This window comes from Oncorhynchus tshawytscha, unplaced genomic scaffold (genome assembly GCF_018296145.1).
Source record: "Oncorhynchus tshawytscha isolate Ot180627B unplaced genomic scaffold, Otsh_v2.0 Un_contig_766_pilon_pilon, whole genome shotgun sequence".
Lineage (NCBI taxonomy): Eukaryota > Metazoa > Chordata > Actinopteri > Salmoniformes > Salmonidae > Oncorhynchus > Oncorhynchus tshawytscha.
In genome coordinates, this window is record NW_024609833.1 from 1,811,384 (window position 1) to 1,829,155 (window position 17,772).

The 17,772-nt window shown below is 40.0% G+C and overlaps 1 protein-coding gene across 16 annotated transcripts in view; it reads left to right on the plus strand.

Moving 5' to 3' along the window:
• The window catches only part of LOC112248903 (far upstream element-binding protein 3), a 92,766-nt gene that overhangs the window by 48,842 nt on the left and 26,152 nt on the right, over positions 1-17,772 (plus strand). For 11 of the 16 annotated variants that reach the window (XM_024418327.2, XM_042319567.1, XM_042319565.1 and 8 more), the window contains 6 exons: positions 1,303-1,401; positions 1,690-1,794; positions 1,911-2,013; positions 2,216-2,316; positions 4,352-4,496; positions 17,276-17,311. In XM_024418327.2, the coding sequence (XP_024274095.1) occupies positions 1,303-1,401; positions 1,690-1,794; positions 1,911-2,013; positions 2,216-2,316; positions 4,352-4,496; positions 17,276-17,311 (589 nt within the window). The remainder of the gene's footprint in view (positions 1-1,302; positions 1,402-1,689; positions 1,795-1,910; positions 2,014-2,215; positions 2,317-4,351; positions 4,497-17,275; positions 17,312-17,772) is intronic. The other 5 variants (XM_042319569.1, XM_042319570.1, XM_042319566.1 and 2 more) reach the window with 4 other exon arrangements.

The window sequence follows — 17,772 nt, forward strand, 5'->3', positions numbered from 1 at the left end:
CCAAGGCGCATTGAAGCTGTTCTGGCGGTTTGTGGTGGCCCAACACCCTATTAAGACACTTGTTGCTGTTTCCTTTATTTTGGCAGTTCCTTGTACCATGTTCACCATTTTCGTTATCTCCCTCGTATGGATTACCACAAAGCTCACGAGGCTTGTTAGCACAGGATTTGTTTCTCCATACTCTCCCTACTTAGTGTCTCTCTGCGTCAGTGATAGTCACTAATATTTCTAAGGCAACCACTTTTGTAAAACTACCTCATTGTGTGCGAGTCGCCATACCCATCGGAGAAGGTGAGTTGGGGAGGTTACAAAAGCAAGTTGATTCATACATGATATCACATTCTCCTTTAAAAACTAACAGTGTTAGTTATACAATTAATTGTGGACAGCAGGCCTAATTCATTGAAAGTGGATATTTCATGGAAACATATTTTATTTTTTGAGATGACGATTAGGCTATCAAAGCAATATTTCTCAGGTTCATATTGGCTTCCCTAAGAAGAAGAGGTTTGATTCATTCAGTCAGGCAGATCTAAAAGCAGGAACCTATAGTCCGAGATCCAGGCTAACCTTTTTCAACTTGCAAAGCTTATTGTTATAATTGAAAATGTTGTACCTGCAAGAGATGCCATTTGAACTATATTTTAAAAAGTGTTTTCTGTAAGATATTTACTGTCCTGTAAAACATGTAGATTTTTTTAAAGATAATATTAACATGGACCATCAAGCTCTTCAATTATCTATGTTAGGATACTTTGGGGTATCATTTTTTTTTTAAGCTGGCCTTTTTGGCATTATCTCAATAAAAGTGATAAAATAACACAAAGCTATATCAAATCAGGTAATGCCAAATTTCTTTCTGAAGGAAGTATGCTTTGAAATTATTAAAATGCGTCAGAAGGTTATTGGAAAGTTTTAGGAAAACATCAGGGCAATCTTTGTGTATGATGTCATGTTCTTTAGAGAATCAATTGATTTTCCCCAGTCATTTTCCCCAGTCATTCTGTGCGGATTTGTGACACTCCCTTCTAACAAGCCCTGCACTGCTTGCAAGTGTCATAGATGGAAACGGAAGACATGGACATGAAAGTCTTAAGCTTTCAGCATTGGGGTCATAATAGATAATAGCTCCAAATGTTCAAAGCTAGAAACAATTGCAAGATTCTACACTGAAACTGCTCTGTTTGTCCCAGGATGGTTTCGCGTATAACCACAGTTCTATGAACTAAGCGATGCGTTCAGCTGACTGAGAGGGAAACAACTTGCACAACACATTCATTCACTGTGTGTGATCTTTCTTAGGAGAGAATAGGAGTGAAGATGATGATGATCCAGGACGGCCCCATGCCCACCGGGGTGGACAAACCCCTGAGAATCACTGGGGATCCCTACAAGGTCCATGTGAGTGAAGAGTGGGTGGGGTGCGGCTTCAGTCGACCGTCACGGTGCACGCAGAATTATTTGCAGAAATCCTCACTTTTCAATCCAATACAGACCCTCCTCTACATTCCAGTGAGGCTTTCTGTTGACAATTATTTTGACTTTTTCTGATTTGTGATACAGATCATTTTGCACTTTGAAAAATGCATTAGGTGGTCACTCTTTACTCTTTGAAGATCCCGTTATTCCATCTCAGTCACCTCTGGGATGTACCGTCACGTGAATCCCATTTTCTTCTCCCCTTCACAGCAAGCGCGGGAATTGGTGATAGAGATCATCCGCGACAAATACCAGGGAGACTTGCACAGTGGCCGAAACGACTTTGGGTCAAGATTGGGTGGAAGTACTTTGGATGTAAGAATGCAATGTACAGGACGTCCAGTGAATGTCACAACCAATGACTATGGTGCCGTTTTGAACACACCCTTGATGTTTGAGCTCACATGCTTCAGGCCAATCCCTCCCTTCAGGTGGCTGTACCCAGGTTTGCAGTGGGGATTGTCATCGGCAGGAGTGGTGAGATGATCAAGAAGATCCAGGGAGATTCCGGAGTGAGGATCCAATTCAAACCAGGTGTGTGCGTGTTAACATATGTCAGATGTGTCATATGAACGAAGGTAGAGTTGGAATTATATTGGGGTATGCCATGTCTCTTATCGTACCATGACCAATTATATATGTGGAAAGGCGACTTTCTGTGTGTTGGTGTGTGGCTGTATCTGCTGTCAGTCACCACTGTTAGCTTAGTGTTGACCCTACTCCCTCCCACCAACAGATGATGGCATCAGCCCAGAGCGCATCGCCCAAGTGATGGGACAACCAGACAGGTGTCAGCACGCTGTCCAACTCATCAACGAGCTCACCCAAACAGCACAGGTACACACACAAAGACAGAACGAATGAATAGCTTGCAAGTAAACACTCAGAGCAAGGAACACATTGCACAGAACACACACATTATGGACAAGTAGAGTGCACACACAAACGCATAACATCAAGCAAACACACACACACTCGGCACAGAACACAAAACTCATGTGCCAAGCAAGCACACGTACCACTTGTGATTCTTATTTCCCAGTCAATTTATTTCCAACCAAGCTGCCTCTTGACCCATGGCTGCGTCCCAATGGCATCCTATTTCCTGCATACTGCTCTGGTCAAAAGTAGTGCACTACTTATGGAATAGGATGTCATTTGGGACTTGGCCTATGTTGCTGGAGTCTCCTGGCGTGTATTGCTCAGGTGGCCATTACAAGAGAATTACCATTTAGATATGCAGATACGATCTGCAACTCCTAGTCAAATACAGTTTACAGATATGTCATACCTTTGGTTGACTTTGCAGGCACAGACGATATCAGGGTTGATAAGATATTACATGGCATGTATTTTAATATATTGTTTGAAATGTCTTATTTTTTATTTTTTTATTTCACCTTTATTTAACCAGGTAGGCTAGTTGAGAACAAGTTCTCATTTGCAACTGCGACCTGGCCAAGATAAAGCATAGCAGTGTGAGCAGACAACACAGAGTTACACATGGAATAAACAATTAACAAGTCAATAACACAGTAGAAAACAAAGGGGGGAGTCTATATACAATGTGTGCAAAAGGCATGAGGAGGTAGGCGAATAATTACAATTTTGCAGATTAACACTGGAGTGATAAATGATCAGATGGTCATGTACAGGTAGAGATATTGGTGTGCAAAAGAGCAGAAAAGTAAATAAATAAAAACAGTATGGGGATGAGGTAGGTGAAAATGGGTGGGCTATTTACCAATAGACTATGTACAGCTGCAGCGATCGGTTAGCTGCTCAGATAGCTGATGTTTGAAGTTGGTGAGGGAGATAAAAGTCTCCAACTTCAGCGATTTTTGCAATTCGTTCCAGTCACAGGCAGCAGAGTACTGGAACGAAAGGCGGCCAAATGAGGTGTTGGCTTTAGGGATGATCAGTGAGATACACCTGCTGGAGCGCGTGCTACGGATGGGTGTTGCCATCGTGACCAGTGAACTGAGATAAGGCGGAGCTTTACCTAGCATGGACTTGTAGATGACCTGGAGCCAGTGGGTCTGGCGACGAATATGTAAGGAGGGCCAGCCGACTAGAGCATACAGGTCGCAGTGGTGGGTGGTATAAGGTGCTTTAGTGACAAAACGGATGGCACTGTGATAGACTGCATCCAGTTTGCTGAGTAGAGTGTTGGAAGCCATTTTGTAGATGACATCGCTGAAGTCGGATCGGTAGGATAGTCAGTTTTACTAGGGTAAGCTTGGCGGCGTGAGTGAAGGAGGCTTTGTTGCGGAATAGAAAGCCGACTCTTGATTTGATTTTCGATTGGAGATGTTTGATATGAGTCTGGAAGGAGAGTTTGCAGTCTAGCCAGACACCTAGGTACTTATAGATGTCCACATATTCAAGGTCGGAACCATCCAGGGTGGTAGTCGGGCATGCGGGTGCAGGCAGCGATCGGTTGAAAAGCATGCATTTGGTTTTACTAGCGTTTAAGAGCAGTTGGAGGCCACGGAAGGAGTGTTGTATGGCATTGAAGCTTGTTTGGAGGTTAGATAGCACAGTGTCCAATGACGGGCCGAAAGTATATAGAATGGTGTCGTCTGCGTAGAGGTGGATCAGGGAATCAGAAGGACATTGTCAATAAATGTCACTCCATGCTTGGGTTAAGCACCCAGGGTATATCTGTACTAGCTGGTGAGTGTCTCGTTGCTGTATGTAAAAAGTTTTAATTTAATGTTGGATCATTATGCATCGCTGCACTCTATTCTCATTGTATTTATTGTCTGTAATTGTCTTGATTTGTCTATGCTTGATGATTTGTTTTAATGTATGCCACAAACAAAATTTCCCCATGGGGATAATAACGTCATTATCTTACATGTGATTGGAGCAGGAACGTGATGGCTTTGGAAGTTCTGGAGGACCAAGAGGAAGGGGACGAGGCCGCGGGGACTGGGTCATGGGCTCACCAGGGGGACTGCAGGAGGTCACGTACACGATACTTGCAGACAAGTGTGGTCTGGTGATCGGCAAAGGTAAGGCAACTCAGTCCCTCAGTGCGCAAAGCAGTGTAGAACCTCAGAGCTACAAACACAAGTGTACAGTGCATTCGGAAAGTATTCAGACCCCTTGACTTTTTCCACATTTTGTTAAATTACAGCCTTACCCTAAAATTGATTAAATTGTTTTTTTTCTTCATCAATCTACACACAATATCCCATAATGACAATGCAAAAACAGATTTTTTCAAACTAAAATATGACATTTACATAATTATTCAGACCCTTTACTCAGTGCCTCGAGCCTCGAGTCTTCTTGGGTATGACGTTACAAGTTGACACGTGTATTTGGGGAGTTTCTCCCATTCTCTGCAGATCCAAGCTCTGTCAGATTGGATGAGGAGCGTCGCTGCACAGCTATTTTCAGGTCTCCAGAGATTTTAGATCGGGTTCAAGTCTGGGCTTTGGCTGGGCCACTCAGACATTGAGACCTGTCCCGAAGCCACTCCTGCGTTGTCTTGGCTGTGTGCTTAGGGTCGTTGTTCTGTTGGAAGGGGAACCTTAGCCCCAGTCTGAGGTCCTGAGCGCTCTGGAGCAGGTTTTCATCAAGGATCTCTCTGTACTTTTCTCCGTTCACCTTTCCCTCTATCCTGACTAGTCTCCCAGTCCCTGCCGCTGAAAAACATCCCCACAGCATACTGTAATTCTCTCACCACCATGTTTCACCCTAGGGATGGTGCCAAGTTTCTTCCTGATGTGACGTTTGGCATTCAGGCCAAGGAGTTCAATATTGGTTTCTCATGGTCTGATAGGTGCCTTTTGGCAAACTCCAAGCAGGCTGTTATGTGCTTTTTACTGAGGAGTCGTTTCTATCTAGCCACACCATAAAGGCCTGATTAGTGGAGTGCTGCAGAGATGGTTGTCCTTCTGGAAGGTTCTCCCGTCTCCACAGAGGAACTCTAGAGCTCTGTCAGAGTAAACATCGGGGTCAGCTCTCTGACCAAGGCCCTTCTCCCCTGATTGCTCAGTTTGGCCGGGCAGCCAGGTCTAGGAGGAGTCTTTGCGGTTCCAAACTTCTCCCATTTAAGAATGATAGAGGCCACTGTGTTCTTGGGGACCTTGAATGCTGCAGAAATGTTTTGGTACCATTTCCCCAGATCTGTGCCTTGCCACAATCCTGTCTCGGAGCTTTACGGACAATTCCTTTGACCACTCAAGCAGATTGTTTCTCTGACATGCACTGTCAACTGTGGGACCTTATATAGACAGGTGCCTTTCCAAATCATGTCATGTCCAATCAATTTAATTTACCACAGGTGGACTCCAAGTTGTAGAAACATCTCTAGGATGATCAGTGGAAACAGGATGCACCTGACATCAATTTCAGGTCTCATAGCAAAGGGTCTGAATATTTATGTAAATGAGGTGTTTGTTTTAAAAAAAATCTAAAATCTTGTTTTTGCTTTGTCATTATGGGGTATTGTGTGTAGATTGATGAGGAAAATGTTTTATTTAATTAATTTTATATTAAGTCAAGGGGTCTGAATACTTTCCGAATGCACTATATGTCGTTCAGAACACTGAAATGTTCAAAATTCACTTAATTGTATTGAACCATTTTAGAAATATATGGATTGCCTTTACCACGTGTTTTCTACTCATTTAAATGTTGGAAGTGTTTTTGTACTTGTGGGCCTAAGTTACCTGTTGGCCCCTTGCTTTTTCACTTTTTTTTTACTAACCACATGCCACTGACTTTGAGTAAAGCCAGAGTGTCTATGTATGCGGATGACTCAACACTATACATGTCAGCTACTACAGCGACTGAAATTACTGCAACACTCAACAAAGAGCTGCAGTTAGTTTCAGAGTGGGTGACAAGGAATAAGTTAGCCCTAAAACTATAAGCATTGTATTTGGAACAAAACACTCACTAAACCCTAAACCTCAACTGAATCTTGTAATAAATCATGTGTAAATTTAGCAAATTGAGATGACTAAACTGCTTCTTGTAACCCTAGATTGTAAACAGTCATGGTCAAAACATATTGATGCAGTAGTAGCTAAGATGGGGAGAAGTCTGTCTATAATAAAGCTATGCTCTGCCTTCTTAACAACACTATCAACCAGGCAGGTCCTACAGGGCCTATTTTTGTCGTACCTTGACTACTGTTTAGTCGTGTGGTCAGGTGCCACAAAAAAGTACTTAAGAAAATTGCAATTGGCTCAGAACAGGGCAGCACGGCTGGCCCTTGGATGTACACAGAGAGCTAATATTAATAATATGCAAGTTAATCTCTCCTGGCTGAAAGTGTAGGAGAGATTGACTTCATCACTACTTTTATTTATGAGAGGTATTGACGTGTTGAATGCACCGAGCTGTCTGTCTAAACTACTGCACACAGCTCGGACACCCATGCATACCCCACAAGAGGTCTCTTCACAGTCCCCAAGTCCAGAACAGACTATGGGAGGCACACAGTACTACATAGATCCCTTGACTACATGGAACTCTATTCCACATCAAGTAACTGACGCAAGCAGTAAAAATTGTTATAAAACACCTTATGGAACAGCTGGGACTGTGAAGCAACACAAACATTGGCACAGACACACAGTGTGTGTGCAGCAGCTAATGGGGATCCATAATAAATACAAATACCTGTGTCTGTAACCTGCAGAAGTATATATTTTTTGTTTAATACATGTCCGAATTTGATATGGCCCATTGGGTTGACCGGTCAGTCTGTAACTCTGAAATTGGTATCTTTGAGGCTCTACTGTATATCATATACAGTGCCTTAAAAAGTTTGGATCAATCTCAGGGTACAAGCTGAATCTAGGCAAGAGTGAGTTTTTTCCTGTAAACAAGGCTGCTTTAAAGTGCTCTTTTACAAGTACTCAGTTTAGGATTGTCCAGGATCAATTCACCTACTTGGGAGTTAAAGTGACAAGGAAATATTCAAATTTGTTTCAGGAAAACAATATTTTACTTTTTGGAATTCGCTACCTCTTTCTCTTATCGGAAGGATTAATGTCATTAAAATGAGTGTGTTGCCCAAATTTTTATATTTATTTCAATGTTTCCCCATTTTTATTCCAAAATCTGTTTTTATTTCACTGGATCAAACATTCATGCATTTTATTTGGGATGGCAAGGTACCAAAGATTGGTAGAAAACATTTACAGAAGCCTAGGTCATTGGAGGGTTTAGCTCTACCAAATTTTCAGACATACTATTGGGCTGCAAATTTCAGAGCCCTTCTGTACTGGCTGCAGACTGATCCTACTGGCCCTAGACCACTCTGGGTCCAGATGGAGTCTGAATCATGTAAACCTGCTGCACTTTCTTCTGTGTTGTGCTCGTCTCTCCCAGTGTCCCTAGGCAAAAGGTGTGTCAACCCAATTGTAAAGCAGTCTCTTAAAATTTGGAATCAGTTCCATTTAGCCTTTAGCCTCCGAGGCTTTTCTCTATCGGGCCCAATCAATCAGAACATTTTATTTCCTCCATCTTTGAATGATGGGGCTTTTGGCATCTGGCACTCACTAGGCCTCTCCTGACTAGCCCAATTATTCTTTGATGATACATTTGCCTCTTTTGCTCAGCTAAAGGAAAAGTTCAACTTGTCCCAATCCCACTTTTTCCGCTATCTCCAGACTAGGAACTTTGTCAGAGCTAACACACCTGAATTTCCCCATAGGCCTGCGAATACAGCTATAGAGAGCATCTTGGAGCTGAACAAGCTTCCTAGGGGCGCAATTTCAGATGTATATGCAATCATTCATGACTTACAGAATCCTTCTTTGGTGCCTTCAAAGACTCGATGGGAAAAGGATTTGGGGGAGGAACTTGGGGAAGACACCTGGGAATCTGTGCTGCACAGGGTGCATTCGTCCTCTTTTAGCACTAGACACAGCCTCATTCAATTCAAGGTGGTTCACCGTATCCACTGGTCTGGGGCCAAACTTGGAAGAATATTCCCTGATTTTGATCCTACCTGTGTCAGATGTAAAATGGAACCAGCCACACTGTTGCATATGTTTTGGGGCTGTCATAAACTGTCAGGTTTCTGGGAATTAATATTTAAATGCGTCTCTGATATATATATGACACTGTTATAGAGTCATCTCCCCTTACAGCCCTTTTTGGAGTACTGCCCATAGGTACCCTGTCGAGTCCATTCGGACACTGTTGCTTATACAACTCTTTTAGCTAGCCGGCTAATACTACAGAACTGGAAGATGGCAGCTCCCTCATCTTATAAATATTGGGTAGAGATGTGTTGTGCTCTCTGAAACAAGAAAAAATTCTATTCAATTCATGTGGGAACCCCAAACTGTTTAATGAGGCTTGGGCTCCATTCCGGTCTTACTTTAAACAGTCCATCCTCTGATGGCATTCCTATTAAAACCAAAATAAGTCTGTATTTGACCCCCCTATGACTTGGGGGGGTATTAAGGTTGATGTGCTTATTGATTGTGACCTGCGGATGGATGCCTTGTTCACCTTGCCCAGGCAGGGACTAAGATGTGAGCTTGTTTTTCCCAGTTATTTTTTATTTTTACATTTTGTTCACGCCTACATAAAATGATTCTTCTTTTTTTTTCTTCTTTTTTTTAAGCAATGTAAACTTTTTATTTTTGGTCCAATGGATGGTCGGTCTGTGGCCATGACTGTGAGTGGTTGCATTTCTCCACCCCTATCCCTTGACTGTTTACAGGAACAATGGTGAGGTGTTTGCTCTGTCCCTGTACTATAGATTGCCCTTTAACCTTTGTAGCCTTCTGCCTGGTGTGTTTAACTTGTCTGAAGTATGGTATCTTTAACCTGTAGTGACACCCCATCCCGTGAACGGGACCATTGTCATCATCTGACACTAATTAGCATAACGCAACGGACATAAATCTTCCTAGAAAATCTTCCTATTCATGAAAAAGTGAAATATATTGGAACACAGCTTAGCCTTTTGTTAATCACCCTGTCATCTCAGATTTGGAAATGATGCTTTACAGCCAAAGCAAGACAAGCGTTTGTGTAAGTTTATCGATAGCCTAGCATAGCATTATGTCCAGCTAGCAGCAGGAAGCTTGGTCACGAAAATCAGAAAAGCAATCAAATTAACCATTTACCTTTTGATCTTCGGATGTTTTCACTGACGAGACTCCCAGTTAGACAGCAAATGTTCCATAAAGATTATTTTTATACCCAAAATACCTCCTTTTGTTGGTCTCAAAAACCTCAATTTAACACACACATATTAGCAGATTTACATTCAGTATAATTATCCCATAATTCTACTATTAACTTTTTTAATCATGATTATAATACAGATCAGTATCTCAATGCATTCTTAATCTAAATTACTACAATTTACATGGTGTAGACCTCTTCAATCAACCTGATACCACAAAAGTGTAAACAATTTTATTGGCACAGTTGACCAACCCCCCCTCTCAGGCACTGATTCTTCTGGCGTCTCTTTCGTTTTTCTTCAGATAGCTTTACAGTTCAAAGTGGACGGCCCATGATAATGTCCCAATTTCAATGTCTCATCTTTACCACTCATGTCTTGTCCATTCGTCAACCAATATACCAGCATCATAAGAAAATGTTAGAACAGATCTTTCTCCATGATCACTCCAAGTGGACTCTCACTGTATGAGAGAAACATGAAAGAAAAGCAGTTGATAGCTTAGATCTGATACTGTACACCAATTTCTGGCTTGGTTCTTTTCTCTCGGTAGAAGTGTTTCGGAAAGCCTTCTTCAACGCCTTTGTCACTCTTCTTCAGCCAGTTAGAGGGGGTTTTGAGGTACACACACTATTCGGTCCAATTACTTCTTCCATGCATTAAGATACCGTCTGATGTCACTTTTCATGATAACCCCAAAAGAACAGATCAGAACAACAGTTTAGTTCAGTTCATTAACTACATGATGAATTATTACTTTTACCAATTATTCTTAATACACATATCTAAACATATTTCACAGAGAATATCAAAACATTCTATTGAAACTATTCTTTCAAATTGGTTTATACTCCCCATCTCACTGTCAACTCCATCGTAGAGCCAAGGATCAAGAAGTTAGACCTATACCTCTCGGGAATAGAACAAAACAAACACAACAATACACTCAATACAATACACTCCTTCACATATCACTTAAGGTATCACATATCACTTAACTTCAATTCAAACCCTCAAAAAACTGAATCCTCCCCCATGTTTTACACATATCTCTCCGTATGAGAGTAATGTAAAACAAAAACTGAAAAAATATAAAACAAAATTTCAACTAACCTAATCAAATTAAAATCACTAAACTGAAAAAAAATCCACAAAGAAAAATGATTTAACCCCTATGGTCATAGGAAAATAGACTTAAAGCAGCATACCCTTAGTTAAATGCAATGCCCTCTCCCTCTTCACAATGGTCCAAATTACAAATATGTCTAAAAAAACATATTTACCAATTACACAAATTATCTTGAAAGCAGTAGTACAAATGACCATAAATTCATTACCCAAATGGCTTTCCAATGCGGGTGATCAAGCCTCAACGGAAGGTCATATCAGAAGGTCATAGGTCATACAAAACCCTTCAAAGCAGTGTTTCACTATATTAAACAAATTGCAAACAATAGTCAAATAATTCCTACATGTTGTATTTCCATGTTCCCAGAACATTCCTTTATCAAAATAATTAGCGTGTGTAATGAAAACTCAAAAAATAAAAACTAATTAAAATCCCATGTGGTGAGTGCCCCTTTAAAATACCTTTGCACTAAAACAAAAACTTCCAGGCCCTTTTCAATGTGGTAGTTTATGGCCTCAATCTCACTCACTCTACCCAAGAGTATAGTCCCTGAAAACATTCCAAAGAGAGACAGTGAAATAACCATTTTCCCGGAGAAAACACAAAACACTTAGTTAGTATTCATTACACTACATCAATTCAGAAACTCAAACCTGAACTATAAACCAAACCTAATGATAATTCCACTGTACCTCAAATCATTAATCATAAGTTTTAATCAACATCAATGTATATGTATGATACAATGTTTAAGTTAAATCAACTCCTAAAACAAACCATAAGCAAATTAAAAAGGAATTCAAATAACCAAATTCAACCTAGCTAATTTCCCAAAACATATGAAATTGTTTTGACTATTGTGGTAACACTATAATTAAAATCTATGATACTCCCCCACTTAACATACTAGTTTACTAGTTTGGCCCAAGCTTGCTTTTCAACATTCATACCCATTCAGTCTTCTGCCAACAGGCTCTCAAACTACTCAACCAGCAATTACCTTTAATGACCTGACATTGTTCCACATAATGGAAAACATACTATAATGTTAGACTACATGAACTTTCCTGCTCAAATTAACTGGTGTTACTTAAACAATCAAACCAAGAATCAATAACCATCAGAATCCATTCTCACAATGTTTTACAATTTAAACTTTCAGATCTCCCTTCTTACAGCCAAATAAAGCCCAATCAACATCTCGCAATCAAAATTTTACTGCCAGAAATACAGAAAAAGAGTGTACCTGAACAACGGTCAAAACAATTAGAGTAAGGTTATTGTATATTCAAACTAATAACGCAAATGTACGTTATTCTACAACAATCTACCTGCCTCCAGCAACTTACCCTGACAATTAGTAGCCAACATAGCAACTAACTCTCTTCCATACTTTCAGCTCAACTTATCCTATTCCTTTTTTCCCATTGGGCAAAAATATACAACCCCTCTCATTTCAACGTTTTTCCTTACCTCTATGTAAGATTTAAAACCCAACTTTATAACTTCATCTTCTCTTTGCTCCTCACACTTATGAAATGTATCCTATTTTTTTTTAAATAACACACGCAGCGCCAAAATTATAACATGCGTCAGTTAATCTATAAGAATGAAAATCATTTCGGTAATCACTTTCTATCGCCATCATCTCTCCGCTATTATTCAGAATTTCTTTAACTTAGGTAACTGTCTTCTATTGATACAGTAATTTAAATACGACTCAATTCTCAATACATTATTCCAGCAGATAATTTAGTGAACAGGCATCGTCTTGCATCAAAATTCGCTTCGTTATTATTTTAAATTGAACTAGTCTATCAATTTAACCTAAACAATCTATTGTAAACGTTCAATTTATCCCTTCTATCAATTTGAACCAAACAAGCTATTAAAACGTTCAGTTTATATCTTATACAAACACTAGCGACCATAACTTTCCAGGCAAAACATACAAATAGATTATTTACAATCAAAAACTCAGAATTCAGTTAGCGCATTGACTGGGAAAGGAACCCCGGCCTCCCGCGTGGCAGGCGAGAATTCTACCATTGAACCACCATTGCTATGCAAAAAACTGAGATTCTCCGCAAATAAACCCACTTTACAAGTAAAATCAAGACACGTCACTATCGGCAATTCCCAGAAAAATAACAGCCCAAATATAATAGTACAAACGTTACTCCAGCTATGATTCTCAAATGCCAAATGAATAGATTAGCAATCAAAGAATAAAATCGACAGATAATTACTAGGAAACAGATATTGCGCCTTTTAATAAAAGTAGATTATGTTTACTTATGCAACGTATTTTAATTTCCCAGATTTTGTAGACTATTTTAATAGTGCTTAAAACCCCATCTTTATCAAATTATCCATTTAAGATACCAACTCAAAACCTACGTACGTCTATGAATGGGTGGTTTAAATTGTATCTAATCATTCTCAGCATTACTTTATCAAATCTCTAGCAATTGATTATACACACATACAATTTATCATAATTTCAAATTATTCACAGAATCCATATAAAACTTAAGAAATCTTAGGTACTCACACAGAACTTTAAGGATCACCCACACAGGATTGGTCAGATGTTCACACAGAACTGGTCAGACGTCCACACAGAACATCAGAACATAAAAAGTTTGCCCACACAGAGTCAACCTACCCCGCTCACACAGAACGGTCCGACAACTATTACCTAGTGATCCCATAACAAAATACTCACACAGAGTAACCCAGGGCATACCTGGCTAGCACATTTAAAATAATTGGAATTCACCACCTCTGAGGGTCACTTAGACAATCACACAGACGCACAGAATGAAGTCCTTCTTCCAATAGGGCTTCACCAAGTGCCGTGTTTCACATAGAATACACATTCCCCTGGCCCTCACCCCACAGACCGCACCAATCCCCACTGTGATCAATTCAGTGTCAGGACGGCTCTTGGTCACTCGCAACCGGACAGTGGCAGAGTATCTTTTGAGTCCACAAACCCTCAGATTACTCTCCCCTGACTCGACCCTGCTTACGCCGCCACGGTGCCTTCCTTACAAAGGAATTCACGCTCAGAGTATACGTAACAGGCATATTTAAAAAATAAAAATAAATAAAAATATTTTAAACTCGACTTCAAATCTGTGTGTGGTTCGCTCACTATTTTCTTTAAAAAAAACTCAGTTCGAGATGTGGTATCCACTCGGCTCGCTTCCTCTCAGATCAAAGGTTGGTCCATCTGCTTCGTTCCCAAAGTGTGGTTTCCCTAAGATCCCAAGTTTGGGGGATCCCTCGTGCACGATTTATTTACCTAGACCGTCAGAAACGGTCACCGAGTGAAGATTCACATCCCCTCCTCGTCGCCAAATGTAGTGGAAATGTCCTGTATTTACCAAATCATGAGAGCAAACCACACACAAGTCAGAGTTATCATAAAGTCCATCTTTAATTATATGAGCTCCATCACAACCCTGTGACTCTCAGATCAATTCAGTGTCTATAAATGAATTCTCTGAGAGTCCTTACACATTGCAACTGAGATCCTTTATAGCAAAGACACACATAGCCAGACAGCATTGGCTATAAATTATCGTTCAGCTTTGTCTCCTAAACTATGTTCTCATCTCGCTCTCAGGACCATAAAACAAATCCTCATGAACAGGCATATATCAAATACACCCCTCCTGGACAAGATCACAGACACACAGTGACTGGCACACAGACATTGTGGAGCCAAGAGATAATTGATTTAAAAGATATGTTTACATATGAAGACCAGCTTGACCCCTCCCCTCTCTGCGGCCCAAGTAACTTACCCCATGACAGAGAACAGATAACTGCAACCGGCCAACAGTATTATACAAAAATAGACATTCTGATGAGAAGTAACTCACAAGCATATAATGAAAATAAAACATCTTATCTATGTTACCCAAGTAATTCTGATTATTCCCCAACAAGCGTAACGGTTCATGTGATTGGATGCTAATTATTTGACTAGGTTACATGTATTTGACATTGTTGTTATTTCTCTGAACACTATATTGTTGAAGTTTATTTTCGGCAGTGAAACAAGGCTGCTCAGGCGAGGGGGGGGAAAAATTACTCACCCAAATGTATAGCCCTATTGGAAAATATAAATGTACTGTTTGAAAATGTGAATCACATTTCTATTTGTCGTACCCCCGACAGCATTGCGTGTACCCCAGTTTGGGAATACCTGCCATAGAGGTAGGAAACCGCTCAGGGATTTCACCATGAGTCCAATGGTGACTTTAAAACGGCTACAGAGTTTAATGGCTGTGATAGGAGAAATCTGAGGATGGATCAACAACATTGTAGTTATTCCACAATATTAACCTAAGTTACAGATTTTAAAAGGAGGCCTGTACAGAATAAAAAAATATTCCAAAACATGCATCATGTTTGCGATAAGGCACTAAAGTAAAAATGTAGCAAAGAAATTTAACTTTATGTCCTGAATACAAATGCTATATTTGGGGCAAATTCAACACATCACTGAGTACCACTCTTCATATTTCGCAGTATGGTGGTGGCTGCATCTTGTTATGGGTAATCTTGTCATCGGCAAGGACTGGGAGTTGTTTTGGGATAAAAAATAAATGGAATAGAGTTAAGCAAAGGCAATATTCTAGAGGAAACCTGGTTGTCTGCTTTCCACCAGACACTGGGAGATGAATTCACTTTTCAGCAGGACAATAACCTAAAACACAAGGCCAAATATACACTGGCGTTACTTAACAAGGTGACATTGAATGTTCCTGAGTGGCCTAGTTAAACTTTTGACTTAAATCTGCTCGAATCTGTGCAAGACATGAAAATGGCTGTCTAGCATTGATCAACAACCAATTGACAGCATGAAGAATAAAAAATAAAAAATAATGTGCAAATATTGCACAATCCAGGTGCTCTTAGAGTCCCAGAAAGACTGGAATCGTTTCCAAAGGTGATTTTGACATAAGGGGTAAGAATACTTATGTAAATGAGATATTTCTGTATTTTATTTTCATTGATTTTGCTACATTTTCAAAATACTTGTTTTTACTTTGTCATTATATGGGGTATTGTGTATAGAGAGAGGAAAAAAATGTATTTAATCAATTTTGAATTCAGGCTGTAACACAGGAAAATGTGGACTAAGTCACGAATACTCTTTGAAGGCACTGTATGACTCACTAGGGTGTGATTGATCTCAAAATGATAAAACCATTATCATTCAACGTATTGAATGCCCTATTCTCCACCGCCTTATTTAGAACACTTGTGTTCATAATATCAAATGGCATCGGGATCTGTTAGTTATACATTGTCCTCTCTATTATTAGCTGTGCTTGCTAAGCAAAGCACAACTCTAGATTTCTTAAATATTCTAATTATTAATAAGGGTGCATGCTGAAGGCAAAGAACAACTCTAGATTTTTTTACCAAATCGTATAATTTAATTTCTTTAACCCACTCTAGAGCTTAAACAATTTAAACTATTAGCACGAAACCAACTTCCATGTGTCCAGACTGCCCCAACTCGGGTTGCTTGAGAAAATATTTTTGATAGCATTTATACTTTATACAGTGGGGCAGAACCGTGTGGTTCTGGCATTTTTGCTCATCGTTCTTGTGATCATTTTGACCCCACGGGGTGAGATCTTGCGTGATATATATATTTGCATAAATAAGCGTGAATTAACTCACTAACAGTAACTCTTGAACCGTTCAAGCTAGCGACACCAAATCATATATTCAGGCTATCCTAACTTTGATCAACTTTCACTATATTAAAAACAAAAAACTACAATTTAAATGAGAATAGGCATTAGTGTGAAGCCTAAAAGAGAAAGGAAATTCACATGCGCACCACAGTGCCAATTCCACCCATGCTCTACCAAGTTTTCCCCAGCACACAGCTTTGCGCTACTGCAGTAACTATGTTCGTATTCTACTTCAAACTATGTGTAGGCAGGTTGCGTAGGATTTAAACCTTCTCTAACAGCTTAATTCATACTCTTAGAGGAGGTGCTTCCACAATAATGTGATTTGTACCACATGCAAGGTAAATGATTGGATTCTTCACACACCACAGTAACACATTATCCCATTACTCTACCTTTTCATGCTTCTTTTTTTATACATATACTGAAATAAAAGATTCCAGAAATGTTCCATACTCACAAAAAGCTTATTTCTCTAAAATGTTGTGCACAAATTAGTTTACATTCATGTTAGTGATTTTTTTTTTGTGTCGGGGACAGCCCTAATTCAGAGACATCAGTATCAAGCCCGTCTGTCAATTTGGACTTCATCACATCATCTTGCAAGTCTTTGTGTGCTGGCTCCATACATGTTTTTGTGAACACATACACAATTACGGTTCTATTACCAATAGCAGTTAGGGATAGGTGATATCTAACACAAACATATACTATGTTGAAGTTTGAACAGGTCAGACTAAACATACCAAATTATTTTCTCCCCATCAGCGACCATTGGAGAGCAGGCAAGAGGTGAGGCTGGAGGTGAGGTCTTTTCCAGAGCCCCATTGATGGGCATAGCAGCGTAGATCAGCTCCTGGCCCCTCATCAAAAATACTGGTCGGTCACACACACACACACACACACACACACACACACACACACACACACGCACACTGATGAGGGCCCCCTTGCTGGTCTTCTCTATGCTGCATGTTCGGCTACAAGCAGGACATCTCTCAAACAGCTGCAGCAGGCAATCTTATGAGGTGGTGTTGACTGGGAGGGCCTGTGACAGGGTGATATAATAGACAGCAAAGTGGTATTTTGTTCTAAAGAAGGACAAAGCTTTTTGCTAATGTACTTCACAACCAAAATGGCTCTACTAGTTGTATCTGCTTGCCTGTGAAATTAGCCTACTTGTTTATAAAGCTGTGTGTTTTTTAATACAACTTTTCAGATATACTGTACATAAACACATACATGACCAGCAGTCTATGGTCTAG